We start from the raw sequence: 23,040 nt of genomic DNA on the forward strand, positions 1-23,040 counted from the left end.
CAAATTAGGTTATTCCTAAACACAAGTTTTTTAAAAAACTCTATGCAAAATTCTTAAAAATTACAAAGTCTTAAAAAAATTAATTCTCCAAAAATGATAATAAACCATAAATTAAAATTTAAACAAAAGAAGTTGAAGAAAAAAAATAATCATAATTTGAATATTATATATAATATACTTAAAATAATATATAAATTATATATATATATATATATATATATATATATATACGGATTAGACTCGAATTTTTGACAACTCAACCTAATCCGAATTCTTCAAATTCGGAATGGACTACTATCTGACATAGAATTCGGATTTGGCGGTTCGTATATTAGTAATAGGAGTACCAATTAGGCAATTACTTAACCCATTAACCCTAAACCTCCTACTCCCGCGACCTCTCTCTTTCTCACCTGCCGACCATTCACCGTCTTCACTGGCCGACCATTCCCTGTCTTCTCGTCATCGTCGGCTTCTTCTCCGGTGAGTCGGTATCTCAATCTGTTTTTCGTATTCACTCTCCCTCTCTCTTATTATTTTTGGTGTTTCCATCACACACAGTCACAATCCCTTTCTAATCTTAGCGCTGCACATCTGATTTTGCTGTTTCCCTTTCCATCACACACAAACACACTGTCATAAGCACGTGGACGAGTTTGCTGTTGCAGCTGATTTAGGATCCTCTAAAAAAGATTCATCAGATAACCAACCCTCGGGCTGCACATCTTAACTTTAGGGTTTTTTTTTTTTTTTCTTTTTTTTTTGGAATTAAGTTTCAGACCAATTTTTAATAGTATATCCACATAATCCACTAACCAAATAGTGTAATTGGAATTTGGAGCTACCAATTCCATTCCCAATACCCCAATTCAAAGAAAATAAACTGGAGATTTAGTCAACTTGCTTGAATTTGTAGAGATACCAGTAAAATATTTTTTTATTTTTTATTTTTTAAATTTTATTTTTTAAAATCATATTTATATTGGTTTATCTTACAATTTACATTTGTAATTCACATCTTTCTTTTTGTTAACCAGATTAACATTTTCATTGCACCAATCAAGAAAATCTGTTCCTTTATGTAATTGAGTAGAAGAGTGTCTGATGCAATGGATCTCAAACCATTCAAGCTCGACATTGATGATCTAATAAATGAATTCGCAAAGGTACTACTTAAAAAAGTTGTCTTGGTGTTTTATTTTTTAAAATTCTTGTATATATTGGAGGGAGATGGTTCTTCTTGCTTTTTTGCATTGTTTAATGTTGTGGACTTTGTCATTTTACAGGGTGAAGCAACGACTTTGGTTGATATGAAGAGGATATGGCTCTCTAAAAAGTTTTCCTTCATTTTTGAGGCTTGTCCTTCTACAAACTTGGCTTTCTTTATGCAGTCATTGTATGCGCATTCGATTGGTATGTTCTTATGCACTTCAACTCATTGATTATAAAATGTATTTTTTGTTGTTTGCTAGAGCCGAGTTTGTTCATCTGCTTGGTATTTGTTTTGCTGGTGCAGGTTTTGTTATTTATTATACATTATTATTTATTTTTTTGGGGTTGGGTTGGGTTGGAAAGAATGGCTATAAACTTATTTTTTCGTAGAAAGTGTGAATCTTGACGTTGTTATTTAAATCTTGCAATTGTTTGTTAACCTGAACTTTGTTATAGTCACTACAAACTAAAAACCTTCAACTTCAGAAAAGTACTAATTATAGATATTTACCAGTTGATGGTGACATATATTCTAATGCAGCTTTTCATGCTGTTGCTCAACTTAGGAAAGCAATTGACTTATCAAAGAGATTAATGTGAAGATACAAAGAGGAAGAAAATCTTTGTATGATTTTTATATATTTGGAGAAAAGTCATGATACATTCTCTGGAGGTATACCATGATTGATTTTAGAAAAGACATGATCCACAATGATATATTGGCATGTTGAAGGATATGTATGACAGGTACTGCAAAAAATGAGTAAATTTTCAATTATTTTAGGCCAACACCAGAGATCAACATTAAGCCCTTATCTTTTCCTCAGTTATGGACGCACTGATAAGAAACATTCAATGTGAGATGCAAGGTGTAGCATTTGTTGGTAGTACTTTTTTAATTGACGAGATAGAGCATGATTACTAAATTAGAGGTTTGAAGAGAAAATCTAGAATCAAGAGGGTCTAAGATAAGTAGGATTAAGATTGAATATATGGAATATAATTTGATTAAAACTAGAAATACAAATGGGATGCAGTGAAGATTGAGAGTTAAGAGACACCAGAAGATGAACATTTTCATTAGCTAGACTAAATTATTCACAAAAAGGGAGAATTTGAGGATAACATTAATCATAAAACTGAATAGTAGGATGTGTGAATGGATGAGTGCTTTTGTCATAAAGTCTGATAAACTGTACTTGTAATATTGAAAGTTAAAATTCCTTAGACAATTACTAAACCAGTCATACTTTATGAGACATAATTTTGGGCTCAAATGGAATGTTGAGTCAAACTATCGTATGATAAGAAATGGAAAAATTAGAATTGAATGCATTTATGAGATGGTTGAAATAGCAATAATTGGATATAAAATGATAGAAAATCTATTAAGTAGGTTTATTCATGTGCAGTGAAAATCAATAATTGCTCTGAGGAAGGGTGGGTTTGTGATCTACATTGAGACTTTGAGGGTACTGCTAGTAGAAGGTAAGATCAAAACCAATATATGGAGATAGTAAGGAAAGATATGATAACATGCTGGGTTGACTAAGGTTGTGGCCTTATATAGAGCGGCATGGCGAAGCTATATTCATGTAGATGTCCCCAAATACTTTGAAAAAGGCTTTGTTGAGTTGAATTGAGTAGAACTCCAATTGTTATTTTGTATTACTTGCAAGTTGTTGTCATAAATGAGTTAGGTAGGCCAGATTAGTCCATTCTTGCTAAAAATTCTTATTGTCTGATATTGATTCTTTCTATGATTGTTACATATGTATAATTTTTTAAGGTCTTTTTTGGTGTCCATATTGATTCCAAATGGAAAGTTGAGGGTTCGAGTCCCCAGTGGGACAAAAGGATACCTGCGTGTGACTTACCTACCAAAAATTTAATAAGAAGTGCTTTTATGTGTTGTTACAGCTAGTTTATAGTCTTTCATCTTTGAAGAGTTGCTTTTGTTGCTGAGTGAGCTACATGTTATAAAGGATTTGTTTAATTGTACAGCATCAACAAACGTATAAAATCAGAGAAGCTATTATGTCTTGACTTTAAAGATGCTGAATCTATATCTTTATGTAATAATTACATTTATGTTTTCTTTTGTTAAATATTAGAGGTTTCTTGTTCACTAATACTTTTAATGTATCAACTTGTATGCAGGTTTCTAGTTCACTAACTGTTTACACTTGTATGCAGGTTACACGGTCTCAGCTCTTTCTCTATCACATAGACTGGGTGGGCTCTATTGCCTTTACTGCCTTTATGAGACTCAACCATTCAAACCTCCTTTCAAAATTTATTTATCACTTGGTATGGTTACACCCTTTTTCTTGAAGCATGATTCTTAAAAGCCTTACTATTTTGATGAGTATATTTTTATCTTTTAATTATAAGATTACTAAGTTATATACTATTGATTCGCTTAAGAGACTTATGTTGCACTTTAGATTGTAAATTTAGACTTGGCACTTCCACGTGCCTTTTGCTGTCTTCATTTTAGAATAAATCATTCGACCTAGTTGGTGAACCAAAGACCTGCTGACACCCAAATCCCTTCCAAAGCCAGTCCCCTCATATACTACAAGATCTCTAGTCATAGGATACAAATAATAGAAAGCAAAATAGCACGATATGAGGGGGAAGACCCCGACTCACATACCGCTAATCCTCCTACTCCTCCTCCTCCTCCTCCTTTTGGAAACATCGTCGTTGGTCCTTTTCGCAAATTCGAAAGTTAGGGAATTCTTTTTCATTCCATCCGTGTTAAAGGGGCTATACTCTAGCTCAAATGGGTGGGAATAAGTAATGTTAGAGGCTTTTCTTCCGTTTCGTTTGTTTTGTATTACGGTGCGCTGAACCCTTTCCCAACCCCTAGTCAAATGTTGAGATTCAAAGTGGAATCATGGTTCAAACCATTGATATTGATGCTTCAGAAAAGAATGGTTTAGTTTCTCTTTCGAGTTATAAGTCCAACTACTGACAAAACATTCATAGGCTTTACCCTGTGCAGTTGTTATATTTGAGTTGAAGTTCAAAGCTTCCAGACAAATGGAGTTTCGTATTTCGGTATCCCAATGCCTTAGTTTTGATGATTCGAATCAACGTCTGTATTCTGCCACGCTACCAGATACTCTCACCTATTATTACGATGTTTCTTTGAAATAGATGATGAAATGGTAAATGTTAATTTGACCTTTTAATGCATCATTAGATGTAGATATATTAAACCTTGCACCATCTAGTTGAAATAACATGATCATGTTCTGCTGTCTGGTCCAATGCAGGGTCATTTCTCTATTAAATCATAAGCCTATGTCTTCCTCATTGCCTCCACTGTGCGCTTTCTGCCATCTGGAACTTCTATTCAGATTTCACTAATTCTGATTGTTGTACCTAATGTTGGTCTTTACGAGACATGACTAAATCTTCTGATAAGAATTTTTAAAGGTCTAATTCCAAAATCGCTTGAAGAAATTAGAAGTATGATATTCAATATAGTAATTGAGATTTTCAAAGTGATACAAAAACTCACTGGCATACTTAGATAAATCGATTCTGTGTTATGACCCAGTTTACAGTTGATATACTCTATTTAAAGATTACTTAATATCTTTGCTGATTTGCTTCTTAAAGGATAATCAAACTTTTGAAGCACTAAAAGAGGTATGGAACATCATTCATTGTGTCTATTATGGAAATTTTCGGCGACATTTAGCACTTATTAGCCTGAAAGTCTTAAATATATTTGATGCCTGATTGTGTGATTGTTAATAAATTGGGAATAGCATATACCCCCTATTTTTGGGATTTATGGCATAGAGGTGGTCTTGACCTGTGCAAAAAGTGGTCTCTCCACACTTCTTGTTGTGAAGAAGGGTTGGTGGTATCTCTCCTTGTTTCAATTTTGGGAACCATTGTTGTCTCACCATCTACATTCCTGGCTGCAGGTTCATCTTCCTCTCAAATTACTTGGTAGGCCACACCAAAAGAAAAATTGTGAACAGAAAAGCCCTAAATATTTCTGTTCCTTAATTTTTCAAGAGTTGATAAGAGGGGGGTTGGCTGACGTGTTATAGGTAATTATGCTGATTAAGCTCTGACAAAGACTTAAACCCTACTTTTTTGGTATGATTGCCAAGACTTCAATAATCTTTGACAGCTAAGCTTTGTTATCCCCCCCTGTAAATTTAGTACATGGCTTCTTAGAGCATGACACGAAAAAATAAACCATACTGTTAAATTTCTTGTGTCTTATTTATAAAGTTTTTTTTTTTTTTTGGTTAAAGTTACTTATATTTATAAAGTTGTATGACAGCGACTGCTGTTGTTGTTTTTTTTTTTTTTTTTAATTTTGATTGGTTATCATCATGCTGCAGTTTCTATCTATCCATGGTCAATGAGAATAACTATTTGAAATGATCATCATGAAGTTATGTGCCAGTACTATCTTCCTCTTTTCCTATCTTCTTCCTTTTTTCAACCATGGTTTGTTTCCAATTTGACAGGAGAGCTAAAGTCTCTCAAGAACCTTGTTGTTGATGCAAAAGGAAGAGGCATAAAAGTAGTATCTGCTTTGATAAAAAAAATGCTGGAAAGGAACATCTTCCTATTTGGGTTTGTGGACAAAAATGAAGGCTCTGTAACAGAGAGGATAAATGAACTCACAGAGATACAGAATGCCCGCATTCAAGTAGCATATAAGAAGTATATTGCCAACTCACTGTTTCTTTTCTGTTTCATTTTTGCTTGGCACAAGTCATTATTTCATATAATATTAGCTGCTTTTTAGTTCCTCACTGCCTTCCTTTTCAATGAACAGGTTATTTGCGAAATCTCGGATTGAGCACTTCATCCATATGGACTTGGTAAGTATCATGATCTCTTGCAAGATGGATATGCAAATGAAGTCTATAGCACCCACAGGGCAGACATTTGAGATACATGCCCATCTGCACGGAATTCTCTTTAAGAGACACCATGTTGTGAAAATTATTGAATGTTCCTAAATCAGCAAGTAATTTATGGGCATTGTTTGGAACTTAGAGTAATTTGGAAATTAGTTTTATTGATTAATTAGGACTAACCATCAAAGAATCTAGAGAAGAATTGGGTAGTTACGCTAGTAGTGGTGATAGCATAATTTGAGAAGAATTTTCAAAATAATTCAAGAACAATAGACCTAGCAAGTTTTGTATGTTCAATTATTTAATTTTATTCACACTGCTCCAGTTTTATGACTAAATTTTTTGACTTTTGAAATTATTCAGTATTTAATGAAGCTTTATTGTTACAATTATGGTGAAATCAGGTCAAATTTGTTTTTTAAAAAGAAAAGAATTTCTCAACTTTTAATCCATATACAGTTTATTGTGATTCTTCTGCGTGTAGAGTATGATTGGCAAGGTAAATACAGTTTTATGTTTGTTTTCAGTGCAACTGGCAATAAGTTGTATCAAGTTGGTTTCAGTCAAACAGTGGTGGCAATTGGTAGCCAACTAAATTAAACTAGCCCATTAAATATACAAATTTGAACAGAAAAGCCAGCCCAATGTAGTTTGCTTGGTTGCAACTGAAATTTTATACGAATATGCTGGATGAATGGAATTTTTTGGGAACTTTTTGGAAAAAATTAGAATCTGGTTCCAGACAATCTCTGTGGGTGCAGATGGATTAAAAGACTTGTTTGTATGCCCTTTATTTTGGGCACAATTAGCCTGTTAATAGAATGGTATCAAAAATTGCTTTGGATATCATGGATTTCCTCCTACAATGTCTCGTATTTTTCCTGTGCTTTAATATGCATGTAATATGTCGCCCATCTTTTAGTTTAAAGAGCTAAATTTAAGTTCCCCTTGTTTCAGGGTAAAGAACTTGATGTTGATGCGGTCAAGAAGATGTCAAAGGACTATGCAGAGGCAAAGAAACTAGCCATCAAAGGTAACTTTAAACATCTATATTATAAAACAAGAAGACATTAGAACTATGGTATTCTTTTATAGTTCTGAATGATTTTCCGCATGTGCTTCCAAGTGTGGCTCATGTACCCCGTTGTTCTTTTAAAAAATAAACAATAAATGAAAGGAACAAAGAAAAGATTAGGTCCAAGATGATTAAGCAGTTTTTGATTAATTTCCGCATACCGTCCCTGCTTCCTTTTCAAAGTGTCTATTCATCCTTGTTTATCAACTGTGTCCTGCTTGTTTAATTGTGAAAGGGGCTAGCGAGGTGGTGGATGTCCAAAACATAAGACACATAGCAGAAAACGAGAGATTGATTGGAGATGTGGTGGAGAAGACTGCTAATGATTGGAATGTCCAGAAAGAAATGTTGTATGAACAAACAGGACTGAACCAGCAGCTTGCTATAGAACCTCTAAATGATGAAGATCATGAAAACTTTGAAGGAATGGAAAACAACAAGAATATTGAACAGGAAGAATGTGAAAACTATGAACAGGGAGACATTGAAAACTTTGGTGAGGAAATAGAACAGCTACTATCTGAAGACTCATAATTTATAGCTGCAAAGAGGTTAAACTGTAATCTGAAGTCGCAGACAGGACACGGATCCTTCTATACAGTTGAGCGTAGTGCTTATAAGGGAGTACTCAACAATTGCTGAGTGCTGTTTGATCAGACTTGTCTTCGGGACAGAAATGTGAATTCCCGATTATTTTTTTTTATAGGAGTCGAGCTTAAGGTTGTTTTGGTCAACTGTTTTGTGATGCTCTTCCATGTAAATTTAGAATTTTTTACTCATCCAAAAAGCAAGCAAAGGGGAAAAAAGAAGGATGTAGTTGAAAACTACGATATTACTATTTTTTGTATAGATTTTAAAAGGTTGTTTGGAAGTTTATGGAAATTTTGCATTTAGCTCAATCGTTATTGTAATGAACATTTACTCAATTTCTGAGTTCAAAACTAGTTGTGTCATCTGCTTTTGCTGTTGGACTTGTATGTCTATTTTTTATTTGCATGATGAAATCCCTTGTCATATAGCTATAAATTGAGAACCACCGTGTCACAAGTTTCATTTGAACACCACGAACCACCACAGCACGTTACATCAGTGCAAGATTAAAATAGGTTATTTAATTTGGATGAGGTGTGACTCACAAGTCAACTCGTTTAAAAACATGACTGTTGCTGACAATAGACTTATTTATTAGGTAAGTACAAAAAAACAAATTAATATGGTATCAAATAGTCCCAATAGCATGTTTATTAAAACAACATGAATTTTCAAAGACAAAATTATCCTTATATTGCCTTGTATTCATCCTCCATTTTTTAGTCAGATGACACATGCATAGTAGTGTAGTAACAACAATGGATGAAAAATACATTACATACACGCTCAAATAGCGAAGTACTAGCTAGGAGATTTATTCTTGATGAAGCTGAAGGAGACAGTAGATTTATTTCTCATGAGGATGAAGGCGAACTGGGACACCGCTCATTGGAGTCGGGGATGAATGATATATTACTTTCTCATTTGCAGTTGCTTTCTCCAATTTGAATCTTGTCACTACATTATGCATGAAAACCAGTACTTCTAGTCGAGCGTACTCTTTTCCAGGGCACATTCTTGGTCCTCCTCCGAAGGGTACAAAAGTGTACGGTGCAGGTCCGCTCCCTTCAAATCTTGATGGATCGAATTTTTCTGGATTTGGGAAGTACTTCGGATTCTTGTGTGTTGAATGTACTGTCCAAAATGTCTGCAAAATGAACGATTTTTTATTTCGTGTTACCTTTGTTTGATGCAATGGTAAAAGTTTGAATTCTGTAATGTAAGTTCGAGTCCGAGAACAATCACTTTATGCAAATAATATGGAATAATGTCTTTTTAGATTCTCAGATTAAGAAGGAACCGCATACCTTCCATCCCTTGGGAATAGTGAAACCCGCATATGTGAAATCAGTTGTAGCCTCCCTAAAGGCTCCTTGACCTGGCGGCATTAGTCTCAATGCTTCTCTTGCAACATTCCAAGAATACTTCATCTTCTCTGTCTTCCCATTTTAGCAACTCTCCTGGACATTTGGACTTTGCAATTTCCATTTGTTCTGTTCACAACACAAACCAAATTGAGTCAGATTTGAATGTTTTATGAGCCATATATTGTTTGGTGCATTGCTAAAAATTGGTTTAATAATCTTTGGCTTAGACAACCACTCAATGATATCCAGATAATCTCTCCCAGCACCCTTATGATTCGTTTGGTAGGAAGGAACGTAGAGGGATGGATAGAAGATAGGAAAAAAAGAACAAGCTTCCTTCGTTTGGTAGAAAGAAAACAAGGAGAGTGGAAAAAAGATGACGAATAAGTCGTCCTTTCTGATTGATAAATTTTCGTCCCTCCAAATATGAACGAAAGAGAAGGAACAGAAGAAAAGTTGTTATAAAAATTTTAAATTAACGAGAACTTCTAATTAAGTTCCTGAAGCAATTAGTGTTAGAATTGGAGATAGTATTACCTTTGAAAACCGCATCGTAAATGTGGGGAAGCTCTGCAAGATAGTTCAAGACAAAGGTGACAGCAGTGCTAGTTGTTTCATAGCTTGCAACTAGCATACCAATAATGTTGTTAGAAATCGTCATTTCATTCAATAACTCGCCATTTTCATCTGTCTCGTGTAGCATCCGCGACAACATATCATGGTATTTTGTCTCCTTATTCTCGAATAGCTCCTGTCTTCTTTGCCTGATGATCGATAGAAGCTCCTCACGGACCATTTTCCCTCCTCTGATCGCGCCATTGTAAGCTGTCCCGGGCAAATCTATAGGCACCGAGAACATCCCTGATGTAACAAGAGTGAAGGGATTGGCCAGCCTTTCAATGTGTTCAGGATCATTGATGCTCATGAACAATTCACACGCCAATGCAAAAGTATACTTCTTCGACACAGGAAAGACCTTCACTTCTCCATTAGGAATCCATTCCTCGTCCAAGTGTTGGCGCGCCATTGAATCCATAACCGGTATGTACTATTTCAATGCTTCCGGCTTTAGGATTTCGTGGAGAAAACCGTGTGACAATGCTGCTACTTCTTTTAGAGAATCGTCGACGAATTCAGGGAAGAGCAAAGCTTTCTTCATCGACTTCGGCCACCATGAGGTGAGAAGCTTTTTCTCATTGGAGAACAAGAACTTGTTCCCCGGGGCGCCTCAGAACACTGCCATTTTCTCTCCCAACAAGGAGGTTTGGAAAACATCAGGAGAGTGCTTCCTCATTCTCTCACTTACGAATTTTTCGGGGCCTGCCAAGGCGAAAATTATACTCTCTCCAACCAAAGGCCATCCAGTTTTTGCCTGGTGGGAGTTTTGAGTTGCCTGAATCGCGTTTGTTAGCGCGGAAAATGAGAGAAAGAGAGAGAAAGAGGGCTACAAGGGGCAGAAGATATGAGAAGATGGCATCCATTGCTGCCTTTGTAGTAGTATAACAATGAAGAAGGGAGATGAGAGTGTGTGTGTGCCTCAAACACACTTAGGTCAAGACTATATATAAGAAAATGAAGGGCTTCAATTATTGGACGAAAGATACCAAGCATTTGGGACTTGTTTAGTTTGAAAATATAAATGAAACAAAACAAAGTTTTATGCACCGATTATCAAATTGAATTATAGAAGATTGTACCAGTGTTTCGAGTCAAGCTAAAGATGAAACAAAATAAAGTATTTATTCACCGATTATCAAACAGTAGAAGATTCCACGTAATGTGGGGCTTGTTAAGTCTGACAAATAGAAGAAACAAATTAGAGTACTGTTTAGGAATTTGTTCCCAATAACTTCACAAATGAAAATCTAGATCACAAAGCTTAAAGTGGATCATCCTGAAATTAAGATACACCGCAAAAAAGGATGAAGGTGCACGAATGAAGGTGATTGTTAAAAGAAGACATCCACCGGATACGATTATGGTGTTTCTCCTTCAAAATGTGTTCCGTGCGAGGGTACATTGAGTGCTTGAATTTTACTTTAATCACCAGTTTCCAACGACGAAATTTAGTAATTGGCTTCTTAGAGCATGACACTAAAAATAAACCATACTGTTAAATATCTCGAGTCTTGGTTATTAAGTTGTATGCGAGCGACCGTTGGACCAATTTTTTTTTTTTGATTGGTTATCCTCATGCTGCAGTTTCAATCTATCTGTGGTCAATGACAATAACTATTTGAAATGATCATCACGAAGTTATCTGCCAGTACTATCTTCCTGCTTTCCTATCTTCTTCCTTTTTTCAACCATGGTTTGTTTCCAATTTGACAGGAGAGCTGAAGTCCCTCAAGAACCTTCTTGTTGATGCAAAAGGAAGAGACATAAAAGTTGTATCTGCTTTGATAAAAAAATGCTGGAAAGGAACATCTTCCTATTTTGACAAAAATGAAGGCTCTGTAACGGAGAGGATAAATGAACTCACAGAGATACAGAATGCCCGCATTCAAGTTGCATATAAGAAGTATATTGCCAACTCACTGTTTCTTTTCTGTTTCATTTTTGCTTGGCACAAGTCATTATTTCACATAATATTTGCTGCTTTTTAGTTCCTCACTGCCTTCCTTTTCAATGAACAGGTTATTTGCGAAATCTCGGATAGAGCACTTCATCCATGCGGACTTGGTAAGTATCGCGATCTCTTGCAAGATAGATATGCAAATGAAGTCTATAGCACCCACAGGGCAGATATTTGAGATACATGCCCATCTACATGGAATTCTGTTATGAAATGGGAATCGAATAGGAGTTTACGAGAACAAGAGAAAAATAAATGATAAGAAAATAAAATAGGCAGACACACAAACGAGACAAGAATTTATGTGGTTCAGCTATACTTACGTTCACGCTATAAAAATAAAAACATACAAAGCAAAGTGGTTCACATCCAAAAACCCAAATGCACCCACAAATTTCTCACTCTCTAACTGATATTACAAATTCAAACTGATGATTTAGGATGATGAAACAGCATGGAGAGACATGGCTATTTATAGCCAAACAAAAGCAACTTATGCTTGCTGATCAAGCATAAGCCTTACTGATCACACATGGGCTGGCACTAAAAACAACTTCTGATCACGCCCCTTGGAGGACAAGCTGATTAGGTCATGGTTGATGCATTACTTGGTGCTAAGTTGGCAATTTTGAGCCATAATATTCAACAAATCTTCACATTGGCGAAAATTTCAAATGAGCCACTGTATCTCTGCTAAACAAACTGTCTTCTCCACAAAACAAATTAATTAAGAATTTTAGTTAAGTTTGAGTCATCCTCAAACTTAACTCTCGGGCTCTCATTCTTCAACCCATGTATGCCTTGTGCAGTCACAAGCATACCTCCAGTATTTTTGTCAAACTCTAAGCGCTTATCAAAAATACCCTCAGAAATTCCAATTAAGTTTGACATCTTTTTCAACAACCTTCTCTAACCGCCTACAAACTATTGGCTGGTAATGCAAAGTCATTTTCTCACCCTTGTGGAGAATAAGATGTCCTTGACTTTTCCTCCCGTAATGTTTCCGATTTTCTACATTTTTCTTTTTTTTTCGGAATGTTGTTGCCGCAAGGGCATTTCCATCTTTTCACGTTTTACGTACTGGATTGTGGTTGGGTCCAATTGCATTTTGTGTATTTTAATTTATATGATTATGTGGTGTTTACTTAGTGGTGCATGTATTTTAATGTGTAGTGCCAATTGAAATGAAAAGAAAAAGGGAAAAGAAAAGAAATTGGTGGGACCCACCATTAACCACAAAGTGGTCTAGAGACCACATTTCTGCATTCTCATTCCTCTCTCCCGTAGCCTTCTTCTCTCTCTCATTTCCATTTTTTTCTTCATTCCATTTGAGAAGCAAACTTTGGATCTTGGTAACTTCTTCAATTCTTGGAGTTTTTAAGAGCCGTTTGAGGCAAAATGGAGAGCACGACGAGTTCTACGCGTGAGTACCATCAATTTTAGCTTTGGTGCTTCCCTTGGATTTCAAAATTCTTGATCATTTTAAGGGTTTTGTACAATCTTGAGGTAGGGGCTTCCTAATTCACATTATTCATGCACATTTGTGAATTAGTTTACTTGAATTGTGTTATAGCATGCTTATTTGTGTTAATTGTAGCCTAAAAATGTCTTGAATGTTTATATGTGAATATGTGAAGACTTGTTTTGATTGCACTATTTGAAAAGTATGCTGATATTGTGAGTTATGCCTATTGTATTGTTCACATGCTATGAATGGTGTATGAAAGCATGCCGTATTGTATTTTGTGATAATCCAATTATGGTTTAAATATTAGAAGCATGAGAACATGCTTACTTGTGCTGTGTTAAATTCCTCATTTTCATAGTATTGAGATCATGAGACATGCATGTACACCATTGGGTTCCATGAAGGGAAGTAATCGTTTTTGAAATGAAAATGGGGAGTTTTGGGAAAGAAAGTTTGATGAAAGTGTTTTGGAAAACCCGATTGCAGCGGGGGTACCAAAGGGCCGGAGGTTAATATAGCCTAGAGGGGACTAGGGAGTCGCCCTAGCGTGGTTGAGCTAGTTGGGCCCCATAATGATGCCGCGGGGGTACCAAGGGTCAGGGACACTAGCCAATCCTTCTCTCGTGTCGCTGCGTGGTCACCAAAGGGCGGGCTGTATTGACAGTTTGAAAACGATGATTGAATTGTGAAAATGGGGAGCGACATTGGCATGCATTGCATCTTAGTAATTGTGTTGAGATTGATAACCATGTTGTATTCTCCCCTATGTTGTATGACCCCAACTCCTATTGGCCTATTCTTTATTTTGGATTCACGGGGTCTCATGAGGTGCGTCTTAGGCGTCACCTATTGAGCAAATTGCTTACCCCATTATATTATTATATTTTTCAGGTCATGGCAAGGGAATGGCGGATGAAAATCCTCCGCAAGCTTGAAAGTTGTTAGAAGATGATTTTTGCTATTTTGTATTTGGCCATTTCATGTGTAATTGTAGTTTTGGGAATGTAAATAAGTTTGTATTCATGGCTATTGAGAAAATGCAATTAACTTTTAATTACACCAAATCCTTTAGTGTATTTTAGTGACGTGTGGTAAATTATGTTATTTACGTGGTTGTTCCTATTGAATTTATTGTTGAAATGTATTGAAATTACACGTAAGTGTAGTGGCGTGGGTGTTTGAATTATCAAAAGTTGGTGTACTTGGGTTACACAGGACAGTGGGAAGTGGAAGTGACCATTTCGATCGATCGAACTTTTGAAAATTTGGAGATCCCGAGAGCATGCATTTTGGAATTTGGATGCAGGTCCAAAATTTTTCTAAGTGTTGGGGACAGCCAAATTCATTGCTTGTTATAAGTCTTCCCATGGAATCATGCCCGAGTCCCCATCAAAGGAAGAACCTGCAGCTCCCTCCCAATCATCAAGAATAGAAGAGGATTTCCCAGAACCGGTCGACGTATGGCTTCCTAAACGTCGATCGGTATCTTCACAGTGGGTCATTGTTGCCTACGTTCCAAACCAGTCGACGTATGGCATCCCATACGTCGACCGGTATCATGTCCCAAACCAGTCGACGTATGGCTTCCCATACGTCTACCGGTATCTCGGCAGTGGGTTTTCCCACTGTTCATACCCCAAACTCGTCGACGTATGGTGTGGAGACGTCGACCGGTTTATGTCACGAAAGTAATATGTGTTTAGTTTCCCAAAATTACACTTTGGCACCAAGTGAAATTACACGTAATTATTTTATGACCCACTAAAATGCCATAATTATATTTTTAACCCCGAAAGGGCTATATTGCCCCGAACCTTATTTTATTTACTATGTGATACAAGTTAATGACCGTTGTACCCTTGAGTCTCAATATATCGAATTGTGGTAAATTATCATTTTGCCCTTTTCAGACTTTGATATTTAAATTTAATGTGAAAAGACCGTTTTACCCTCGGATGATTTTGGGTTGGGTAAGGACCCATTTAATGATCCGGATCCATGAGGAGCTGGGTCGTTACAGAATGGTATCAGAGCCTTGGTTCGAAAACCTATAGGACGACGGGTAGAGGCTTACATAGAGTTGTATGGGTAGTTGTTTGCATTGTTTACGTGACTACTTGCTACGTGTATTATTTTGTGAACAAGCATGCTTAATTGCTTATGTGCTTACATGTTTAAATGTTACGTTAAAATGTTTCTTGTATAGTTTTGCATGCTTAGTGTCGTTACGACATCATTTTGTGTTGAGTCAATCACTGTGGACCTTAGTGTCATATCATTGAATCATTATCTCGTTTTATAGCACGATGTCACGGTGTGAGGAAACTAGGGAAGTTGGCCTTAGGTCGACTAGGGGTGATGTTGGCGAGAGCTCCAGCTCTAATCCGGAGGAGCTAAATGATGAGGACACACTTCTTAGGGAATTGATTCCCCCAAGAGTTGTCCCTCCGAGGAGGGATAATGTTGAAACACCCGTAGCAGTGGGTGAAGGTTCTGTGGCACTGGAGTTGAATCGTTTGTTGCAAAGTGCTGTGAGGGCAACGATTGCTGCTCAGTCACAATCGGTACCACAACCTACAGTTCAAGTTGAGGAGATGCCAGTTCAGAAGTATCTCAAGATCATTAAGGGATTTTCTCAGTTGATGCCAGTTATGTTTGAGGGTAATGTGGATCCAATGGTAGCAGACGACTACATGGATCAAGTTGAAACTCAGTTGACCTCAATGGATGTGACAGAGGATCACCTGAAGATCATCCCAGCAACTTATAAGTTGGTTAAGGATGCTAAACTATGGTGGAAGTCGGTTACGAGCCGGTACAAGGTAGAGGAGATGAGTTGGGATAAGTTCAAGGAGCTGTTTTATGAGAAGTACTTTCCACTTTCCAAAAGATGGGAGTTACAAGACCAGTTTCATAATCTTATTCAAGGGAACATGTCAGTGGCGGAATATGAGAATAAGTTCACCTCACTCTCCCGTTTTGCTCCAGAAATGGTGAGAGATGAAGCTAACAAGACTCGGAAGTTTGTTTCCGATCTTAATGATCGGATGAGGCCGTTGATCATGGCACAGTTCATTAAGGTTTATTCTGAAGCAGTGGAAAGGGCTTTAATGTTGGAGCTGACAATAAAAAGAAGGATACAAGAAGAGAGCAATTGAAGCAAAAGAGAGGTGTAGGGCCATCTTCAGTTGGATCTTCTTGGAAGAGGAATAAAGGTGGTCCGTTTCAGTTTCAGGGGCAACAGTCTGCACGATCTACTCCTACCACTCCTATGCCAGCAGGGTCTGATAAGAGTGGAGTCGTATGTTTTCAGTGTCAGTAGCCAGGGCATTACAAGTCCAGTTGCCCTATGAGATCGTCTGCAGTTTCTCCAATTCCAAGGGCTTGTTATGGGTGTGGCCAGTAGGGTCACTTGATTCGAGATTGTCCGAGTCAGGGAGTAGGCACCAGTAGTGGCAGAGGGTTACGGCAGAGACCGTCACAGTCGGCTACAGTTCAGTTAGGTTTTAAACCACCGCCACCACCATAACCTGCCATGTCTTCTCAAGGTTCTCGACTAGCTAGGAAGGATACTCCTACTGTGTCGGCACAATAGTCTAGTGTTTTGATTGGTGGTTCTCAAGCACAGGCACAACAGGGACGTGTCTTTGCACTTACACCGACTGATCCATCTCCTGGACCGTCAGTTCTTCGAGGTATATTTTCAGTGTTTGGTTCTTGGGCCCGTATTTTGTTTGACTCTAGTGCATCATATTCTTTCATTTCATTATCATTTGCACTTGCATCGGGGTTAGAGGTCAGTTTCATGGATTGGGCGTTGTGTGTTGATAAGCCGGTTGGGGTTTTAGTGTCTTTAAGCCGAGTTGTGCGGGATAGTCCCATTGTGATATTTGGGTGGACTTTGGTGTTTGACCTTATTCTTCTGGAGATGACTAGCTTTGATGTCATTCTTGGGATGGATTGGTTAGCTTTCTTCCGGGCAACGATTGATTGTTTCAAAGGGAGAATTGCAGTTTGCACTTTAGAAGGAAACTGTTTCTTTTTCATGGGAGATCGGAGTGATTCCCAGCCTTCATCGTTGTATGGAATTCGTGAAAAAGGACGTAGTGATTACTTCTTGGCTAGTCTTCTAGCTGAAGAAGATGGTGTTGTGGAAACAGATTATCCGGCGGTTGTTCATGATTTTCTTGACGTTTTTCCAGAGGATTTGACGGAGTTGCCACCATACCGGGAAGTAGAGTTCACTATTGATTTGATGCCCGGTACTGCGCCGATTTCTATGGCAATATATCATATGGCACCAGTTGAATTGGAAGAGTTGAAAAAATAGCTTGATGATTTGAGGATGAAAGGTTTCATCCGACCGAGTGCGTCACCGTGGGGCGCATCGGTCTTATTTGCTAAGAAGAAAGATGGTTCTTTGAGGTTGTGCATTGATTATCGAAAGTTGAATCATGCCACCATCAAGAACAAGTATCCTTTGCCAAGGATAGATGATTTGTTTGATCAGTTGAGGGGAGCTAGTTGTTTCTCGAAGATCGATTTGAGGTCTGGCTATTATCAGTTGCGGGTTAAGGATGAAGATATCCCGAAAATAGCATTCTGTACACGGTATGGACACTATGAGTTTCTTGTTATGCCTTTTGGCTTGATTAATGCGCCAGCGGCATTTATGGACTTAATGAACCGTGTCTTTCACGATTACTTAGACCAGTTTGTGGTAGTTTTTGTGGATGACATTCTTGTGTACTCACGGACTCGGGAAGAGCATGAGGTCCATTTAAGTGTTGTGTTACAGATTTTGCGGAAACATTAATTGTATGCCAAATATGAGAAGTGTGAGTTTTGGCTACAAGAGGTGAAATTTTTGGGACATGTTGTTTCATAAGGCGGAGTGTTAGTTGATTCATCAAAGATTCAAATAGTTTTGACTTGGGAGCAACCCAAGAATGTGTTTGAGATCTATAGTTTTCTTGGTCTAGCGGGTTACTATCAAAGATTTGTGAAAGATTTCTCTAGTTTGGCAGTGCCTATGACCCGTTTGACCCGGAAAGGGATCAAGTTTACATGGAATGAAGCCTGTGAGTTATCCTTTTAGGAGTTGAAGATAAGGCTGACTATGGCTCCAGTGTTAGTGATACCTGAGCGTGGCTTGGGTTATGTGATCTATTGTGACACTTCACGTGATAGTCTGGGTTGTGTGTTAATGCAGGATGGTAGAGTAGTGGCTTATGGGTCACGACTGTTGAAGATTTATAAGTACAACTACCTTCCTCATGATCTAAAGTTGGCGACAATCGTGTTTGCTTTGAAGTGTTGGAGACACTACTTGTATAGTGAGAGATTCGAGATATTCTCGGATCATAAGAGTCTCAAGTACCTTTTCTCCCAAAAGGACTTGAACAACAGGTAGAGACGATGGGTTGAGTACTTGGAGGATTATAATTTTGATCTGCAGTATCATCCGGGCAAGGTAAATGTTGTAGCTGATGCCTTAAGTCAGAAATCTCGTGGCATTTTGGCCGATTTGGCTATCCGGAAGTGGAAGATGCTTGAAAGTTTGGCAGAGATGGGATTGTAATGTTTTGATGATGATGGTGACAGTGAACTAGCTTTCTTGTTTAGTCTTATGGCTCAGCCTACTCTTGTCGGACGAGTGATTGAGTCACAGGGACAGGATTTGGATTTGGATGCAATTTACACCTTACTCTTCAGTGGTGAGACAGTGAAAGATTGGACCTCCCATGCAGATGGGGGTCTACGGTTTAGAGATTTGTTGGTTGTCCCCATGGTTTGTCGTGAGGATGTTTTTCGGGAGTTTCATACTTCCCGCTTTATTGTACATCCAGGTGGTACCAAGATGTATCACAATTTAAGACGTCAGTATTGGTGGAATGAGATGAAGAAGGATGTTGCACAGCTTGTGGCTAAGTGCCTTACCTGTCAACAGGTGAAGGCCGAGCATCAAAGACCGACAGGGTTGTTGCAACCATTGCCGGTAGTGCAGTAGAAATGGGAACAGATTGCGATGGATTTTGTGACAGGTCTTCCAAGCTCATGAAGAGGCAACGAGGCCGTATGGGTTATCATTGACAGATTGACCAAGACGGCTCACTTTTTGCCTATTAAGGCAACAGATGATGTAGAGGCGCTTTGCGTTCTTTACGTGAAGGAGATTGTAAGGTTACATGGAGTTCCAGTAACCATTGTTTCGGATAGGGATGCTAAATGCACTTCGAAGTTCTGGGAAGGACTTCAAGCAGCGTTTGGCTCAGCGTTGCATCTGAGTACAGCATTCCATCCGCAAACAGACGGCCAGTCGGAGCATACTATCCAGATCTTGGAGGATATGCTCCGGGCATATGTGCTTGACTTGGGTGGCAGTTGGGAAGATCATCTACCATTCATTGAGTTTGCCTACAACAACAGTTATCAAGCGAGCATTGAGATGGCTCCATTTGAGGCATTGTATGGTAGACTTTGTAGGTCTCTAGTTTGTTGGACTGAGATAGGCGAGGCCGCTGGCTTAGGAACCGACATTGTACTTGAGATTAATGAGAAAATTAAATTGATCAGACAGAGAATGCTCACGGCTCAAAGCCGACAGAAGAGCTATGCGAATAGGCGGAGACGACCGCTATCTTTTGAGGTGGGAGACCATGTTTTCTTACGGGTTTCGCCATGGAAAGGTTTGATGAGGTTCGGGAAGAGTGGCAAGTTGTCGCCACGATTCATTGGATCGTTTGAGATTTTGGACCGTATAGGGGAGGTTGCCTACAGACTCGCTTTACCGCCACGGATGGATAGTAATACCCTAATATTTTAAAGGATTTATTAATTGCAATTAATTACTTTTATTTTATTTTTAAATGATTTGTTTAATTTATTTGGGTTTAATTGCTTTTATTTTTATTTTTAAATGATTTGTTTTAGATATTTCATAATTGTATATGATGATTGTTTGTGGGTGTGCTTGATTATTGATTGAATTGGTGTGTTGGTTTGCTTTATAAGAATGTCATGATTGTGTTATTTTTAAGTTGTTTATTTGACCATGTGTAATTTTATGATAGTGTGATTTTATTGTGAATTAATTATAATTATTAGATTTAATTGGATTAATTAATTTATTTAAATTAATAGGTTTGGGCTTAGGGGGAGTGGAACCAATGGATATGGTCTTGGGCTTGGATGGAGCCTTATTGGGTTAATTAATAAAGGCCCATGGTTAAGTGATTATTTTAATAATTATTTTTGTATAATTATAAATATATATTTAAGTATATATTTAATAGGTGTTATGGAAGGACACACACACACACACATATATATATATATGTAATATAATATATGTTTATAGATATATATTATTTAAATGTTATTATTTTAATTTATAGTCCTAGTTGAAATAGGATTAGGAATTTAATGTGTATAAATATACACATAAGGATTTAGGGTGAAAAGTTTTCACACGTTAGGAAAATAAGAGAGAGAGAGAGAGAGAGAGAGAGATAAGGAGAAGGCCAACAAAGAGGAGGCCGAATCTGAGAAGGAGGACGTTGGGATTGGAAGAGACGATCAAAGCCTGAAGCGTCGGTTTCGTTTCGAAACCTTCAGGCGAGTTTTTCTCTAACTCTCCTCTTAGAACTCATAAATATTTTACCTTGAATATCAAAATTTTAGGTTAAATTTATTAATTAAATAATGGTTAGAACGGATTATTTAAAAGTATGAATTATTATATTTTTAATTTTGGAGTATTGGATTTTAATTGTATATATAGATGTTGTATATATAATTTAAAATCAATTTATAGGTGGATCTGTGACCCAAGAGGGGTAATTAGGGTTTCTTTATTTTCTGGAATTGTTCTGTAAATTTTTCTGGTATTTTTTTCTATATTTTTAGGAATTTATTAGAATTTATTTTTCAATTATTTGCTTGGAAAATTATAGACATATATATATATATATATATAAATACTGGTTATATATATACACACACTGTGGTTCTGTTTACGGCGCATCAAAATGGGATGGGGATCTGGTACGACATAATGTATGCTATTACAGTGCACACGGAGCATGAAGGGTTGTGATTAATTTATATTTAGTCAAAGGTTCTGATGTGGTGTGGAACAAGATTTTATGGTGTGCTTGCAGATCTGGGTCGCTGATGCATGGTGATGATATTAGAACTGATCAGCTGCGGCGCGGTGTACACATGTTATGGAGCGCACGGATCTGGACCATTGAAGATGGCAGATTGATTCAGTGCAGCGCACCTATAGGAACGTGATGCAACCGGCCAATGGGAGCGCGCTGCGTCACCAAGAGGACCAGCTAGCGCGCGTGGCAGCGCGTACGTGCGCGTGGTAGCGCGTCCAAGCGCGTGTGCCAAACCCCCCACCTCGTGTAACGGCGCGTGGGAGCGCGTGCGACCGTGGAAAAGGCTGTGGAGGCGCGTGCAGGGTGTTTAGGAGAGGGTGGGGCCGCGTAGGGAGGTGTTTGGGATTCTAGAAAGTTACTGTAGAGTCCGATAATGTCCCAGAGCTGATTTCAAGTTTATAAATGTTGAAATTAATTACCAGGGGATGTGTTTTAGGTGTTTGAGGGTTAAAGGATGCTACTACGATAACTAGTTGCATTTAATTAGCGTAATTATAATTAACTAATATATTAGTTATGGAAGGAAGTATACATATATATATATTTTTGTTATATATGTATATATATGAATTAACTAATATGTGATTGGTTTAGAGGGAAGTATATACATACATATATATATATATACATACATATATATATATATGAATATATCATTTAAGATGATTAATAGTATCATTCTTATTTGGTATATCGTGATAGGTTGATTATTAAATTAATGTTTTGCGTATAATATGCATGAGATGGATATGTATGATTTAGTGAATGGTTAAGTTTAATGTTGATTCATGGTTAAAGTGTAGGCATGGATGAATTGCCAAAGGGTTAAATATACTACCTAAATATGTGTATGAATATAATACATACATGGGAAGCATGGATGAGTTGCTAATTAAAAGTATAAATAAATATACTTGTGGAGACATGGTTGAATTGCCAATGTATAAATATACATACTTAAGGAGGCATGGGTGAGTTGCCGATATATAAATAAATATGTTTATAATGGCATGGTTGATTTGCCAAAGTGTAACTATATTGTTGTGTATTAGATGATTAAAATATATCATCTATGGTTACTATTTGTGTAAGTTGGATTAGGATTAGATATTCTTAAAGTAGAATAGTTTAGTATTTACAGTTTAGTGTGTTATTTTATACATATTAGTAAAATAATACTGGTAGTGACATGGGTGATTTGTCAAAGTCTAGATATTGACTGTGTGATTTAAATACTTAAAATCCTTATTGGTTTTGGAAATTAAATAAAATGTTCTTTTAATTATATTTTATGGTTTAAGTTAATAAATTGCTGTCTAGGATGGAGTTAGGGTTAGAGTAGTTTCTTTAAAAGAAATTGTGGATTGGACTGGGTTTGATTCTTAATTAATCATTGATAATGGTTTTGGAATTAATGAACTTGGTAATAGTTATGATAGTTATATTGTATATAATTATGTACATTAAAGATAAAGACTTTATTAGTTTTGCTTTTGATCAGAGATGATCTATTTGTTGGTTTTCAGAGGTCTGGTAGAGAGAACTTGCTCTTAGGGTTTAACCCGCGATTTATTTTTCAGGTTATTAGAAGTTCAAGTCTCAAGGTTGAGGATCCGCAGCTGGAGGACTTATCCATTCATTCATCTTATTTCAATGTAGGATATTTTCTTATTGTTAGAT

General features: G+C 37.2%; 2 protein-coding genes and 1 pseudogene across 2 annotated transcripts; 2 read left to right on the forward strand and 1 right to left on the reverse strand.

The window, feature by feature from the left end:
• The first annotated feature begins 350 nt into the window (after positions 1–350).
• Positions 351–8,146, forward strand: LOC132274616 (uncharacterized). The gene is made up of 8 exons (XM_059775934.1): positions 351–483; positions 1,038–1,166; positions 1,287–1,413; positions 3,409–3,522; positions 5,718–5,916; positions 6,032–6,077; positions 7,074–7,149; positions 7,427–8,146. The coding sequence occupies exons 2-8, from the start codon at positions 1,110–1,112 to the stop codon at positions 7,723–7,725; spliced, it is 918 nt and encodes a 305-aa protein (XP_059631917.1). The 5' UTR covers positions 351–483; positions 1,038–1,109; the 3' UTR covers positions 7,726–8,146.
• Positions 8,147–8,629: 483 nt separating this feature from the next.
• On the reverse strand, positions 8,630–10,630 carry LOC132272965 (beta-amyrin 6-beta-monooxygenase-like; annotated as a pseudogene).
• Positions 10,631–10,654: 24 nt separating this feature from the next.
• On the forward strand, positions 10,655–11,936 carry LOC132272966 (uncharacterized). Its single transcript, XM_059774023.1, has 3 exons — positions 10,655–10,673; positions 11,481–11,670; positions 11,786–11,936. The coding sequence occupies exons 1-3, from the start codon at positions 10,655–10,657 to the stop codon at positions 11,934–11,936; spliced, it is 360 nt and encodes a 119-aa protein (XP_059630006.1).
• The last annotated feature ends 11,104 nt before the right edge of the window (positions 11,937–23,040 follow it).

This window comes from Cornus florida, unplaced genomic scaffold (genome assembly GCF_030987335.1).
Source record: "Cornus florida cultivar Cherokee Brave unplaced genomic scaffold, ASM3098733v1 CherokeeBrave_3.0.0_Hap2_Chr09, whole genome shotgun sequence".
Classification (NCBI taxonomy): domain Eukaryota; kingdom Viridiplantae; phylum Streptophyta; class Magnoliopsida; order Cornales; family Cornaceae; genus Cornus; species Cornus florida.